Source organism: Dendropsophus ebraccatus, chromosome 1 (genome assembly GCF_027789765.1).
Source record: "Dendropsophus ebraccatus isolate aDenEbr1 chromosome 1, aDenEbr1.pat, whole genome shotgun sequence".
NCBI lineage: Eukaryota > Metazoa > Chordata > Amphibia > Anura > Hylidae > Dendropsophus > Dendropsophus ebraccatus.
This window is the reverse complement of record NC_091454.1, coordinates 14961560-14977264: the sequence shown is the minus strand read 5'-3', so window position 1 is coordinate 14977264 and position 15705 is coordinate 14961560. Positions and strand designations below refer to the sequence as shown.

Below are 15705 nucleotides of genomic sequence, written 5' to 3'. Positions count from 1 at the left end.
GGTGGTCAGATTCCATGACCCCTTCTTTTTTTATCAGAATTGTCTATATTCCCCAGCTGTAAATATTTTTGTCTTTATTTTTGTGGTGCGCCGTACACTTCACAGGGAGGAATCAGCTGACCCTTGTTAGCTCGGCGCTGACACCAAATGCGCGTAATTGCAGCTCCCCGGTGTAATTATTCCGTAATTGAAACCGTTTAATTTAATGGAGCAAATGTTCCTTCTCTTTTTTTTTTTTTTCCCTTCCTGGTTTTATTAAGCAGAGAGGATTGGCTATAAATCTATAATCATTCTCATCTCAAGGGCCATTGGTTATACGACCATTCCGCAGGTTAATGGCACGTGCCGGCATAAACACTGGAAAAGCTTCCGAGGGCCCGTTTCATAAATATTGTGGCGGATAGGTTCACATTGTTCTCCAGCGCTGACCAATAAATCCTGCGTAAACAGGAAGCGCCACTTAAGGGTCACATATTTTACAAGACGAGGATGTTTATTAAATTCATTAAGAACAAATGAGTCGGATCCTATCTAGACGCTGAAACGATAAAATGTAATATAACACAGTCCGCACCTTTTAAAGGGCAATTCAAGACAAGGCCGATATGAACACCAATGACAGGTTAACCAACCCTAACACCGGTAGTAAAATGTTTTTAGCTACAAATCCTTTTATCATTCTGAACTTTACTCCCATCATTCCTTTGGATACGGCACAGAATTTATATACTATAGACAGGGAGGAGCTTTCTTTGGTGCGCAATGTCGCCACCTGCTGGGTGCTGCACTTTGTATAAGGTATCTAGAGGCCACAACTATAGAAAATGTCTCCCCTACAGGAACCGAATAAGAGAGCGCAAGAGGGATTCAAAGGCTCAGTTTATCTATAGTACTTTGGCCCATATTCGGTCCTCATTTTGGAGGTCATTTTTAGATGGGGAACTGAAACAGAGAAAACTTATTGATCGATCAGGGTGTGGATGGTGAGCACCCACTGATTGCTAGAATTAGCTAGGAATTCTTCCCTCCTCATATCTCCCCCTGTTTCGGGAAACAGACTCTATGGAAAGTCTATAGCCCATGCTATATAGGGAAGAAAGTGACGAGGAGAGTGCTTCTCCCCGCTTGCCCTAGCGATCAGTGGAGATCAAACTTTTGACAGTCTCCTTGACATGTTAAAAAAAATAAATAATAATTGACAGTAACACTTAAAGCAACTCTGTACCGTCCCCAGAACTGCCGGCTCCATGTTGTAGAGCCACTCACACTGTGCCTGGTTTGGGCGTCAGCCTGTCTCCCGTTGCCCATCACACTGGCGTGGCCTAGAGCATCAGTGCCCTAGGCCTGCGGTGCCTCTTTCCTCCCCTCCAACCAGCCCAGGGGTGTTCTGAAAGTGAAGGGAGATGGGGAGAGAGGAGTCACAGGCCTGCCCTTCCGCACCGCATTGGTAAAAGTAGTTTTTCTTCTAAATACCAGGCCGACTCTTAAACCAGGCTCGGCATGAGAATCTCTACATTGCTGTGCCGGCGGTTCAGGGGCAGCAAGGTGTCGTTATAGAGTCACTTTAAAGGGGAACTGTCACCCCGGCTGCCGGGGTGAAGCCCGCCCAATTCCCCGGTGGAGCCCCTTATACTTATCCCCCTCTCGAAGTCCTGGTCCCGGACCCCGTCCCGCCACCGAGAAATCCCCATGGGAAGTCGTGCGCGTGCTCACCAGACAGGAGTCTGATGCCCAGTCATTCTCCATGGGCGTCGGACTCACCTCTGGTGAGCGCGCGCACTGCTTCCAACAGGGATTTCTCGGCGGGGGACGGGGTCCGGGACTTCGAGGAAGGGGTAACTATAAGGGGCTCCACCGGGGGTCGGGAAGGCTTCACCCCGGCAGGCAGGGTGACAGGCTTCCTTTTAGGGCGTATGCCATTTGAAAAATCTTTTGATCGGTGGGGTTGGATGGTTCAGACTGCAACTGATCAGTAGAGTGAATGGGGAGTGAGCAGTTCTCACTCCACTCTGTGTCTATGTGAGTGGGATGACCCCATAGACTTCGTGCAGCTGTCTCCATCATGTGGCACAAAGTTTGCAGACATATGTGACATTTGTCACATATCAAACGTTTCCTGAAATGACAGTGTCTATTTAAGGTTTTCGGTAAAGAAGTCTACCTAAAACATGATCCCAAAAAGTTTAAAAAATTTCTACCAGTTGGAACACTCCAGGAGCCATAGATATGAGTAAAACAGCCTAAAATGATACCAGCAGCAACTTTCTATGTACATTGGCTACCTGACTCCTTGGATTTGCCAAGCCCCAACATCTTCATACAAAAATATTTGGGCCCTCTTTGGTCCTCTATGGGACTTAATTGTGATTGAAATTTTTATTTTAACTGGAAACCTTACTCATTGACATAAACATCTCCAGGGTGATATTTTTCCTTTGTGTAAGGTTGTTTTCTTGCCAACATAAGTAGTAAATCCTATTAGCGGAGAGCGGCTAATCTTCTAAAGTGAAAAAACACAGCCGTGAAGTTGACTTGTTTAAGTCGAAAATGTTTTTGAAGTCCTCGTCCACTGTTCTCGATCAACCATTGACAATAACTAAAAAGTTTGGAACATTGGAAATTACATTCCTTTCTTGGAAGTACTTGGTTTCACGTTCCGGTAATTCTGCCCTAAAGGCAACACTTAAGTGGGTAATAAAACTTTTTATGGGTATGTTATTATGGCCTTTTGAAGAGTTTCACAGAGTCAAGTTTTTTATACGCTGGACTTACGAGATGTCATTACAGTTTCTTATTGCCATTGGCAAGACCACTATAGTCTATATGTAATGTTTTGACAAGATGTTTTTCCGTAGCTGTTTTAGACAATATCGTCGTTTTTCAGGGACCAGGACCTCCCTCTTTTTTTTTTCTTTTTCTTTTTTTTTGGGGGGGGGGGGTTAACTGGCAAACTGATTGGACAATATGGTCACTTGGAATTTGGTTTGAACTCTTGGCTACACTGTGTACTCAGTGGGTGCCCCATTTTCCCATTTTCTAACCCTTCACCGATAACATCTTCTGAAACAGATACGTGATCTCGTGGTGAATTTTTTTTTGTCCTGTTTTTGTCTTCATTGTGGTACGATATATCTACAAATTGCATGTGTAGTCTTTAGGTGTAGTACATTGTGGTTACAATAGAAAATGTCTTAGGAACATTCTGTAGAACACTCGACACTATCTCAGCAAAAAAAAAAAAAAACTCAAGCGAGTGGTTTTGATGGTTTATTTTTAGAGCCTGCTTGTGGTTAAACTTCACAGTAACGTAAGAGCACCATCACATTTAAGTCTTTTCTATACAATTCCTTTACAGTCTCTTGTTCATCGTTATCAACTTTTTCAGTCTAGAGAAAGTCCGACTTTATAAGTTAGACAGACCCTCCTTAGGACCATCCAATTGGCCCCGTTACTGCATTGACCATGAGCTTTAGTAGCCTCAATGAGCTTTTGGAGCTTTAGTAGCCTCAAGTAGCCTCTGAGCTTTTGGAGCCTCAATAACAAAACAGCTCACAACAAAAACAATAAAAATGTATAGTAATGGGCAACTCTATGCAGAAACAGGGGACTCTTGGGTTGTTCGTAAGCAGATCACACTGCTTACCTTGATTTCCTCAATACTGCTGCTGGTGGTGCTCAACAATAAGCACAACATGTCCAATAATATCCATAGAAGAATTGTGGCACTCACCCATATAGCAGTCAAAAAAGCCTTTATTGTAGTAGCGGCTCGGTGAAGACGCTGACAAGTGACTGGGCTATAGCCGTTTCACGCGCATGCGCAGCGCGCTTCCTCAAGGCCCTAGAGGAAGCACGCTGCGCATGCGCGTGAAACAGCTGTAGCCCAGTCACTGGTCAGCATCTTCACCGAGCCGCTACTACAATAAAGGCTTTTTTAACTGCTATATGGGTGAGTGCCACAATTCTTCTATGGATATTACTAAATTGTAATACCACACCCAACCTGAGGATAGAGGTGGTGTTGTTTTTGCAAGAAAGTAGCCATGCTTTTCCTAATCTTTGATAACATAATGGAATTTTTTCAAATTGACCCAAAAGTTCACTCTATCATCAATTGGTCCACTCCAATGTCAACATCAGACGGGGGCTGTTTACAGGTATATTAAAGGAATTATCCAGAATTAGAAAAAACACGGCTTTCTTGCAAAAACAGCGCCACCCTTGTCCTCAGGTTGTGTGTGGTATTACTAATCAGCCCCATTCACTTCAATGAAATTGAAATGCAAAATCCACACTCAAACTGAGGACAGAAGAGATGCTGTTTCTGGAAGAAAGCGGCCATCTTTTTGTAACCCCCACTGTGCCCCCTGTTGATACTTTACTGTTTTTATCCACTAGTTAATTTTCCCAACTTTTATTGTCACAGGCAGCTGTTAAAAACCGAACTTGGCTCCTTTTTCACTGAATACCTTCAGGTATGTGCGCTTCCATTATGGTGTAAATAATAGATGAGACAGGTAAGAGGTTGTCACTTATCTAAAATAAAAAAAATTATTTTTGCATGAAAACTTCACAGCCATTTCCCCGTGCGCTATGCTGTTACTTTTCCTCCATCTCAAAAATTTGCCTTCTGCATTATTGATGCTTTACGCCGTCAGGCGGAGGTTGAGGTGCAGGTAGTGTTATTTTGTATTGTTATTCTAACGTGTGGTATTTTATTCGCTCCTCAGAACCAGCTTCTCACTAAGGGGATGGTGATCCTGCGAGACAAGATACGTTTTTATGAAGGTAAAACAATTCAACCGTTCAAGATTTATAGATTCAAACCAATCTAGAAAGAGAAATAATCGTCTTTGTTGCCACCTTGAAGAACAAATCCGCTTGGAATCGTAGACTAAAATGATGATTTACCTTTGGTTTATAGCTGTTTTCTAATATACCTTGCATACTTCCTTCAGGGGTATAACTTGGGGTGGGCACCAACATGCCAATGTAAAAAAAAATTGGACATTGTGAATGAAAGCCTGACTACGACTACGACTCTGGAGTAAAAGCTTTAGAACAGGGATGGAGAACCTTCAGCCTTCAGGCTGTTGCATAACGACATTTCCCATCATGCCTGGACAGCCAAAGCTAAAGCTAGAACATGACTGGGGATTTAAGCCAAGCCAGAAAGCTCTCCAGAAGTAGAGGATGCCCATCTGTAGACAGCTGTTTTGAGGTTGTTGCCCCAGCAGGTTGCTGGCTGCAGAGAGGCCTATCGTTGTAGGAGCAAAGAAGTAATAATTCTACTTGAGGAGAGTGTCATAAAGACATTTGGAGACTTCTAGGCCATTTATGCCCCACTGGGAATTCTGGGAAGTAGGATATGCAAATCAGTTCTCTGATGCCACATTCTGGAGATAGCTTTCCCTTCAGGTCAATATTTGACTCCCATTCAGAGAGCTGTTTTGCATATTCTTTTTCCCAGAATCCCCAGCGGAGCATGAATGGCCTATAAGGCTTCACGCGTCTTAACAACACACTCCTCAAGGAGAAAGATTACCCCTTTGTACCAATAGGTCTCAGTGCAGCCAGCCAGCACCCTGCTCTCTACTGATGAGAGGGAACAACCCTGTCTACACATGAGTAACCTCTCTTCAAGGAGAAACATTACCTCATTGGTGTTAACACCCGCCATGCCAGAATTTTTAGGTTTGCAGTGAAGTTTTACAAAATCCACCAGGGATGATATTTATATAAAGTATGTTGCATAGTAATTGACAAAATATTTCATGTTCAGTATACTATTACTGTCATACTAAGACTATCACTTTTGTTTATTGTAGGGCAAAAACTCCTCGATTCTTTAGCAGAAACCTGGGATTTCTTCTTCACCGATGTTCTGCCAATGTTACAGGCAATCTTCTACCCTGTTCAGGTAAACGACTTAACGGAATTATCCAGGCTTAGAAAAACATGGCCACTCTCTTTCAGAAACAGCGCCACTCTTCTATTAAAGTGAATGTAGTTGAATTGTAATACCGCACACAACCTGAGGACAGGGGTGGCGCTGTTTTTTTGTAACCTGCAATGTAATCTGTTGTTTTGTGCACAGGGGAAGGAGCCTTCCATCCGTCAGCTGGCCTTGCTGCACTTCAGAAATATAATAACCCTAAATCTTAAACTGGACGATGCCTTATCCCGCCCTCGAGCTCGAGTACCTCCCTCTATTATTCAGATGCTGCTAATACTTCAGGTACGTGACCATCCATAGGTTTCTATTAGTTATTAGAGAAAATAGTTCAGCCGTCTCCTCCTTATCATCATAGGCATTAGAATGAATAGTGACACCTGCATATAGATAACACAGGTTTAAGCCATTCACAATATGTGAGAGTCACAGCTCCTCTCCTCCCCCTCCCTGGACAATGACCTCTACATAGGAGCACGCTCCCATAGAAGTCAATGAGTCCCTTTGTCCACATAACAGATGTAAAGCATATCTCTAATTGCTGTTAACAAAGCACATGAAAAACTCAGGCTATATGGCTTCCCCTATAAAAACGAACAAAAAGCTAAACAAAAAAAATTACCATCAAAAATGTAGAAAAAAAAGAAAAAAGAAGGATGAGAAGTGAGGATGAAGGTATGTCTCTTGTTATCCTGTATGTAATCCTGTGTCCGTAAAGGCCGTTAGGGGCCATGGGGGCGGGACTTTGGGGGGCGCTAGCCCCGCCCACAGTGCTCTTAACAGCTTTACCGTACACAGGATTACATTAAAATGGCACAGGAACGGCACAGAGGATGAAAGTAAGTGATCTTACTCCTTAGCATCTCCTGTGCAATAGTGAGACCTGGACCAATCGAAAGTGACACTTTAAATGTCAGGCTATGTAATACGGCACTTAGCCTTAGTTTTACACCTAGTGGCCAAAATAAAAACTGCAAGATTTCAGGATCCTTTTACAATATAAATCGTAAAATGGAAAATGAAAAAAAATATATAAAAATACCAAAAATTCTTAATGTGTTTAACATAAAAACTTGATTTAAACCATAGGTCAGGCTCCTGTAGGGAAAACAATCCTTTTAAATTTGCACTCACAACCTCAAACACACACTGCATTTATAGGTCCCTTTTATGTTAGATTTTATATATTATATGAGTGTTTTTTCTGGAGGTGATCCCCTTTAAATTTGACCTATTACTTACAAGTCTTGTAATGTCACGGCTGACGTAATCAGTAAGTGCTTCTTGTACTTATAATGACATTGATTTCTGCAGGTTATGAGTCAGGGTAACGTAAGGCTTATTTTCCTTCCAATGACTCAATATGGGAGATAGTAAGCAGATAAGATACCAAGGAACTCAGATAATTGAGGACTGAACAGGAACACAAGGCTGTTATTGCTTGTCATCATTATATTAAAATAAATAAATAAATATATATATATGTTGAAATCAATGATGTAATGAAGTAGAATAAACTTCCCATCCTTGTTTGTCATGGTATCAGATTTAACTGTATGAAACTGATCAACCAATGGTATATGGAACATAGGGGACTGCTATGGGTTCAGTGGTTACCCAAGTTTGCAGTAACATCAAAGCAACTATTAGGATACAGGAGCTTATTGTATACAGATTCAAACAGCTCCAATTTTATTCAGTGCTTTCTTAATGTAGCTGCGATGCCCTGGCCCCTTGGGGGCCACTTCCGCAGCGCTGGTGTTATGAGCGGGCAATGACCGGGGCAGCTGCAGGGGTTATACTTGTCACGGTATAGGCCTGAGGGCAGCACAGCTGTAGGGCCGGTCTGTGGAATCTGCGGGTGATGATGGGCATGCGATTCTTCGCTGCACTTAGTCAGGGCACCAGTTAGTGGACACCAATGCCAGGGTTCAGTAACAGCGGTTTTATTATAGATGATGTAACTAGTAACAACAGTTCTGTCCGGATGCAACCGGGTATATAGCAGGCTTTGACAAATAAAGCAGGAGTGGTGCTGCATAGGCTGTGAGAATACGTGCCGGATGATGGGAGTAGGAGTATGAGAGAAATAGCGGTGCTGGGTGGATTAGCTTGAGAATAATACTTGCTGTGAATCCTTGCAGCGATGAGGAGAGATAACGGAATGACACCCAGATGAGAGAAAAGAATCCGGTCACTTGAGCAGGCAGAAACAGCCGAAGACTGGTATATAGCAGCAGACTTAGTCACTCTTCTGTGGGAGAGGATAGAACCACACAACCTCCTTGCTTGGAAGCAGGGGGAAGACTAACTTGTTAGGAGGAAGTGGGAGGTCACATGGTTGCTCCTGGCCAGAGCTAGTCGGCCATTGGAGGGACCATGGTTACAGGTCACGTGTTCAACAGCCTTGCATACCACTGTACACTGTAACAATACACAGGAATACATGAGAACACACATGAAAATGCACATTACCAGAGAATACTAGGGGAAAACCAGCAGCAGTTGCAGTGCAAACCCTTACCAGAACAGGCATGGGCACAGCAATAGAAATGGCCATAATAGGAGTAGTAGTCTGCATGTTCTGGGACACTGCATACCTCCCTAGCAAGTTTGAGCCGACCTCGGCGAATCTAGAAGGCAGCAAACATGAATAGACTGGACAATCAAACAACAGGAATGAATGATGAGAGTGAGTGTGATGAGGTGTGTGTTTCCCACGCCCAAGGCACAGGTGAGAAGAGAGAGAATGAGAAACCCTAGTGGCAGGACTTCACCTAGGGGTGCCTAACGTACTCTGGCGACCAGGTAGCTAGTGCGTGAACCATCTGACGTGTAAGCCAGGACAACTTAACTGCTGGCGGGTGACCCTCCATATTCCAGCCAGTTAGACAGTAGGTTTTCTGTTAAATGTGTTACCCTACTGGAGGAGAACGTGAAGACCTGTGTACTACCTTGGCGTGTCTGAGTAGTGTCTTGGATACCTGGAAGAGAAAAGAACAAAATAATAAAAGCAAACATACATGGGGAGCTCCCTTTCATACCACTCAATCACACACACAAGCACTCCACAGGCCAAACACACGAAAAGGTATCCAAGGTGCGATATGTATGGACAAGTGTGAAGGTTAGGTATGACTATGTGTGATAACTACTATGTTGGGACAAGACAGAGGTGAACAAATACTGGAAACAAAAGGAAGGGAAACACAACAGACAACAAATACTGCGAGGTCTTGAGGAGAACTGGCTCACATGAATCTGAATGAAAATTTGAGAAAAATCTGAATGAAAATCTGAGAAAAATCTACATACAAACTGGTTCAACTAAATCTTTCCAGCTATAGATACGATAATAATACACAATACTGAGACTGGATGAGAAAATACACTCCTACATAAACTGGACTTTCTCTGAGGTATATGTAAACTGACTTCTCTTACTCAGAGGAGGAGCTATCTGACTTAGACACTGGAAAATATGCTGTTTTACAAAAGAGGCGCTCTACTCTGAGGCAATCTAAATAACCTTTTGCTTACTCAGAGGAAGAAATACAAAGACTTTGATAACACTGGAATGCAATAGTAGAATAAGTGCAATAATGAAATAAGTGCAATAATGAAATAAGTGCAATAATACCCTGTGTGGAACACACAATCACAGGAAAGTGCATTAGGAAGGAATGGGTTAAGTGTCTCTGTTAGGTAGAGTCTCTTTTAGGCAATTAGACATCATCCATGTAAAAGGCTCTGGGACAGGCACTAGAGAACTTTTTGTTACTGTAAGTGTCCATCAGCTCATGGCTGGTTAGTACAGGGAACTTGGTCAGGAGGACCAGGCACGAACCTTGAACGTTGCATGAACTAAATGGTGAAACAGCACACAAAAAAAAACACAGTCATAGAACTCAGCCCTTGGGAGGACATTTAACAGAAATGTCCTGGAGGACCCCAAGTGGCACCCCTCTTTTTCTCCCAGGGATAATACCGGGAGGAAGCCGGAGCAGGAGCATCATCTGCTGCGGTGGTGACCACGAGGCTAGGGGTCACGGTGGTCACAGGAGAGACAGTAGGGGCCACATGGTAGGTAGCGGTGGTGGTCGCAGCTTTAGCCACGGCAGTTGTAGGGGAAGTCACCGTAGTAGCCATGGTGAGGGGGGCTTTAGCCACCGGAGGTAGCAAGGTTAGGGCCTGCTTCATCTCATCCGCCAACTTCTTGATAACCGGGTCGTCCCCAAACACCCACTGAGGCAGGGATGGTGACTCGGGCCCGGGGAGCCTCCAGGGACTGGCGTAGCAGGTGGCCTTAAAGTTATCCCCCTGGCTAGAGGCAGGAAGAGGGGCGCCCGGAACCCCGGTACTCACGGATCCATCGTTTTCTGGCGAGGTCGATCCTCCTGTGGAGAAGGCAACCTCGGGAGTGCTGGAGCAACGAGATCCCGGTGAGACGCTGGCGATGGAGACAGGCTCTTCCTCCGGACCGTTGGAGACTGGTGTAGAGCCCCAACTGATATCGCTGTCGGAGGGTGGCGGCATTAGCAGGCACGCAGGATTGAGCAGAGGCAGACTCTCAGGCAGTGTAGGCATCACAAGCGCTGGGGCTGCAGGCAGGTGCTCTTCATAGGCCGCCATCTTGCGTTCCACTGGCCGGAACTTGTAGCAGGAAGGGGAGGAGCGCCAGGCTGGAGGATCAGGCTCCAAAGTCTGCCCAGCAACAATGACGTCAGTGGAAGCGGCCGGCCAATCAGGAGAGACACAGTCATTATCAATGGCGCCAAGCAATTCCCGCTTCTCGGCCGCATGGCAGTTAACCCCCTCGTCACTGGGGGATGGCGCAGGTAGAAATAACAGCAAGAAGCGGCCATTTTGTGTACAGTCCCAGCCGTGCAGCGACTCAGTAATCAAAACTCCCATGGCAATTTTAGCAAAGTCTCTGGAGACGATAATAAACTATAGATCTTGTACACCGCGTGGCGTGTGTATCCTGTTCGTGACGCCAAAATTGCGATGCCCTGGCCCCTTGGGGGCCACTTCCGCAGCGCTGGTGTTATGAGCGGGCAATGACCGGGGCAGCTGCAGGGGTTATACTTGTCACGGTATAGGCCTGAGGGCAGCACAGCTGTAGGGCCGGTCTGTGGAATCTGCGGGTGATGATGGGCATGCGATTCTTCGCTGCACTTAGTCAGGGCACCAGTTAGTGGACACCAATGCCAGGGTTCAGTAACAGCGGTTTTATTATAGATGAGGTAACTAGTAACAACAGTTCTGTCCGGATGCAACCGGGTATATAGCAGGCTTTGACAAATAAAGCAGGAGTGGTGCTGCATAGGCTGTGAGAATACGTGCCGGATGATGGGAGTAGGAGTATGAGAGAAATAGCGGTGCTGGGTGGATTAGCTTGAGAATAATACTTGCTGTGAATCCTTGCAGCGATGAGGAGAGATAACGGAATGACACCCAGATGAGAGAAAAGAATCCGGTCACTTGAGCAGGCAGAAACAGCCGAAGACTGGTATATAGCAGCAGACTTAGTCACTCTTCTGTGGGAGAGGATAGAACCACACAACCTCCTTGCTTGGAAGCAGGGGGAAGACTAACTTGTTAGGAGGAAGTGGGAGGTCACATGGTTGCTCCTGGCCAGAGCTAGTCGGCCATTGGAGGGACCATGGTTACAGGTCACGTGTTCAACAGCCTTGCATACCACTGTACACTGTAACAATACACAGGAATACATGAGAACACACATGAAAATGCACATTACCAGAGAATACTAGGGGAAAACCAGCAGCAGTTGCAGTGCAAACCCTTACCAGAACAGGCATGGGCACAGCAATAGAAATGGCCATAATAGGAGTAGTAGTCTGCATGTTCTGGGACACTGCATAGCCACATGCAGTGAGCAGTGAGCTCCCCCTAGGGGTGGCTAAAGGGAGACAGAATTATGTACTTTGCAAAGTCTGGAAACAAAGCTTCTCTATTCAGATGTAACATAAATTAACCCAGAATTTTGGATCTAGGTAAGAGAGCGCTTAGTAGGTGAGGCATTATGCTACAGAGTCCTCTTATTTCTGTATAGGACCCTGTTAGGACCATTTAGCAAGTGATCGAAGATGACTCACATGGGCCAGTTGAAGCCCCTAAGTATGTACTAAAATTAATTCATAAAAAATTTGATTTTCTTTACACAATTATCAATCCTGGAAGGAAATATAAATCATTAACTTTCAGGAAGGGACGTGAAGAAGTATATACAGAGTTTAGCTGTTATATAAAACCCTCCTGTTACATAGTTACATAGTTACATAGTTAATACGGTTGAAAAAAGACACATGTCCATCAAGTTCAACCAAGGAGGGGATGGATACAGGGAAGGGGGAGGGGTGATATGTTCTATACATATGCATCTATATTATTTTGGCCTAAGAACTTGTCTAGCCCTGTTTTGAAGCCCTCTACTGTTTTTGCTGTGACCAGATCCTGTGGTAGACTGTTCCACAGATTCACAGTTCTCATGGTAAAGAAGACTTGTCGCCTCCGGAGGTTGAACCTTTTTTTCTCCAGGCGGAGGCAGTGCCCTCTTGTCCTTTGAGGGGGTTTTACCTGGAACATCTTTTCCCCATATCTCTTGTAGGGGCCATTTATATATTTAAATAAGTTAATCATATCTCCCCTTAAACGTCTCTTCTCCAGACTAAACAAATGTAATTCTTTTAATCTCTCCTCATAACTAAGATGCTCCATTCCCCTTATTAGTTTAGTTGCCCGTCTTTGTACCCTCTCCAGCTCTAGAACATCCTTTTTATGAATCGGGTTCCAAAACTGGACGGCATACTCCAGATGGGGCCGCACCAAAGCTTTATAAAGCGGTAATATTATATCCCTGTCCCTTGAGTCCATGCCTGTTTTAATGCATGACAGTATCCTGGTGGCCTTAGAAGCAGCTGACTGACATTGTGTGCTGTTCTGTAGTCTATTATCTACAAGTACACCCAGATCCTTCTCCATCAGTGACTCTCCCAGAGTAACTCCCCCCAGGACATATGATGCATGCGGGTTATTAGTACCCAGGTGCATAACTTTACATTTATCCACATTGAACCTCATTTGCCAAGTGGACGCCCAAACACTCAGTGTGTCTAAGTCATCCTGTAACATCTGCACATCCTCCATAGACTGTACTGTACTACAAAGCTTGGTGTCATCTGCAAAGATAGAAACATTGCTGTTAATTCCATTCTCAATATCATTAATAAACAAGTTAAACAGAAGAGGGCCCAGTACTGACCCTTGGGGTACACCACTTATTACCGGGGACCATTCGGAGTAGGAATCATTGACCACCACTCTCTGGGTACGATTATTAAGCCAGTTTTCAATCCAGTTACACATTAAATTTTCCAAACCAATAGACTTTAACTTACCCATCAGACGTCCATGAGGAACTGTGTCAAACGCTTTTGCAAAGTCCAGGTACACTATATCCACAGCCGCGCCGCCATCCAGGCTTCTACTTACCTCTTCATAGAAACATATTAGGTTGGTTTGACAGCTTCTGTCCTTAGTAAAACCATGCTGGTTATCACTTATAATACTATTAGCCACTACATATTCCTGGATGTAGTCCCTTATAAGCCCCTCAAATAGTTTCCCCACAATGGACGTTAAGCTTACGGGTCTATAGTTACCTGGGGAAGTTCGAGAGCCCTTTTTGAAGATCGGCACTACATTTGCCTTACGCCAGTCCCTCGGCACAATACCAGTAAGCAAAGAATCACGGAATATTTCATACAAGGGTAGAGAAATTACAGAACTGAGTTCCCTAAGAACTCTGGGGTGTAATCCATCAGGCCCTGGAGCTTTGGTTACATTGAGTTTGTTTAATTTATCTTGGACCATATCTATAGTAAACCAGTTCAGTACATTACATGTGTTAGCTGCACTGGCCCCACCCACCTCAGTACTGGCCCCACCCACCACAGCTCCATCCTCTTTTGTATATACAGAACTGAAGAACCCATTAAGTAACTCAGCTTTCTCCTGATCCCCAGTTATTAATTCCCCGTCACCATTATTTAGGGGTCCTACATGCTCTGACCTTGGTTTTTTTGCATTAATATATTTGAAGAATTTTTGGGGGTTTCTTTTGCTTTCTATAGCTACCTGCCTTTCATTGTGAATTTTTGCTGCTTTTATTACATTATTACAGGTTTTGTTGACTTCTTTGTAATGTTTAAATGCTACAGCTGACCCCTCTGATTTATATTTTTTGAATGCCCCTTTTTTCTCATTTATAGCCCTTCTAACCTCGGTTGTAAGCCATGTGGGATTGGATTTTAACCGTTTATATTTGTTACCCATAGGAATATATTTGGCAGTACAGTTATTTAATGTGGATTTGAAGATTTCCCATTTATTAGCTGTATCAGTATGTGACAGCAGCCGCTCCCAGTCTATGCCCTGAAGTTCTGCCCTTAACCCAGGAAAATTGGCCCTTTTAAAATTAAGAGTTTTTGCCCTCCCAACATGTTTTTCTTTTCTACACTTTAAGCTAAAAGTCACTATATTGTGGTCACTATTCCCCAGGTGTTCATGGACAGTGACATCCCCAACCAGCTCAGCGTTGTTAGAAATAACCAGATCCAACAAGGCATCACTTCTAGTTGGCTCCTCCACAAACTGGCCCAGAAAATTATCCTGCAGGAGGTTAAGAAATTCCCTCCCCTTTGTGGTTTTAGCTGAACCGTGACCCCAATCTATATCTGGGTAGTTGAGGTCCCCCATTATCACTACTGTTCCCTCCCGGGCAGCCCGCTCTATTTGTCTATTCAGCTGACCATCTACCTCCTCAGTAATGTTGGGGGGTCTATAGATTACACCAAGAATAATTTTTTCACTTATATAAAACCCTCCTGTTAGCAGTCACATGTTCACGTTCTGGAATTTAATAGATCCCATATGTGGGGACAGATCCAAACCGAGGAGGTTTTATGTTACATTAGTGAGTGAGGTGCAAAAAGGGTCTCTGGCTATTTACATAATCCCATAGCCCGAAACATCTATAGAATGTGTTCACTGAATAGTTTTTCTTTCTATGTTTTGCAACTGGTATACTACGGAGTAACCCTTTGTGTCCTGGCCTAATAATTTCTAATATTGTAGAGTCATGTGCCTTGAGTCTGCATGGTGACAGACATAAGGCATCTTATTACAGAACGTTTTCTCTGCAGAAAATATGGGGGTGATAAAATCCACTCCGAATCTGCATCTAATCCACAGCAAATCCACACAGATTTCCATGTGGAATCCCTGCATTAGAAACAGAAGCTGATAGGAGTGAATACAGTCTATATACATTGCTTAGGAATATGTTGGCTCTATCAAAATATGCCAGAAGAGATGAACAGTTAACTGTGTGTGTATATTATAAAACTGTTCAGGTGTTTTACATGTATTGTTGCCCATTTGCTTTTGGGAACCGCCATGGACCCAGCTCACATCCCTCATTGATTTTACCTTATCACCTGTTTCTGTAACACATTAAGAAATAAAGCTAGAATTTTCCTTTCCATTTTCTATATGTTTAGACCCCCAAATACCTCCCTTTTTAATTAACTTTACTCCTTACTGACAAGGTGTTTAAAGAGAATCTGTCAGTTCTAGATTGTACTTAGAGCTCAAGTGTCAAATAGGTTGTGCTGAGCTGCTTCCAGGGCTGAGCCTAGCTTGTCAATCACTCAAGGCAGGAAGGGGTG

At 44.0% G+C, this 15705-nt stretch overlaps 1 protein-coding gene across 4 annotated transcripts in view; it reads left to right on the top strand.

Moving 5' to 3' along the window:
- Positions 1-15705, top strand: part of PRR5 (proline rich 5) — a 78873-nt gene that overhangs the window by 57649 nt on the left and 5519 nt on the right. For all 4 annotated transcript variants that reach the window (XM_069967902.1, XM_069967906.1, XM_069967899.1 and 1 more), the window contains 4 exons: positions 4427-4475; positions 4731-4788; positions 5829-5920; positions 6098-6238. In XM_069967902.1, the coding sequence (XP_069824003.1) occupies positions 4427-4475; positions 4731-4788; positions 5829-5920; positions 6098-6238 (340 nt within the window). The remainder of the gene's footprint in view (positions 1-4426; positions 4476-4730; positions 4789-5828; positions 5921-6097; positions 6239-15705) is intronic.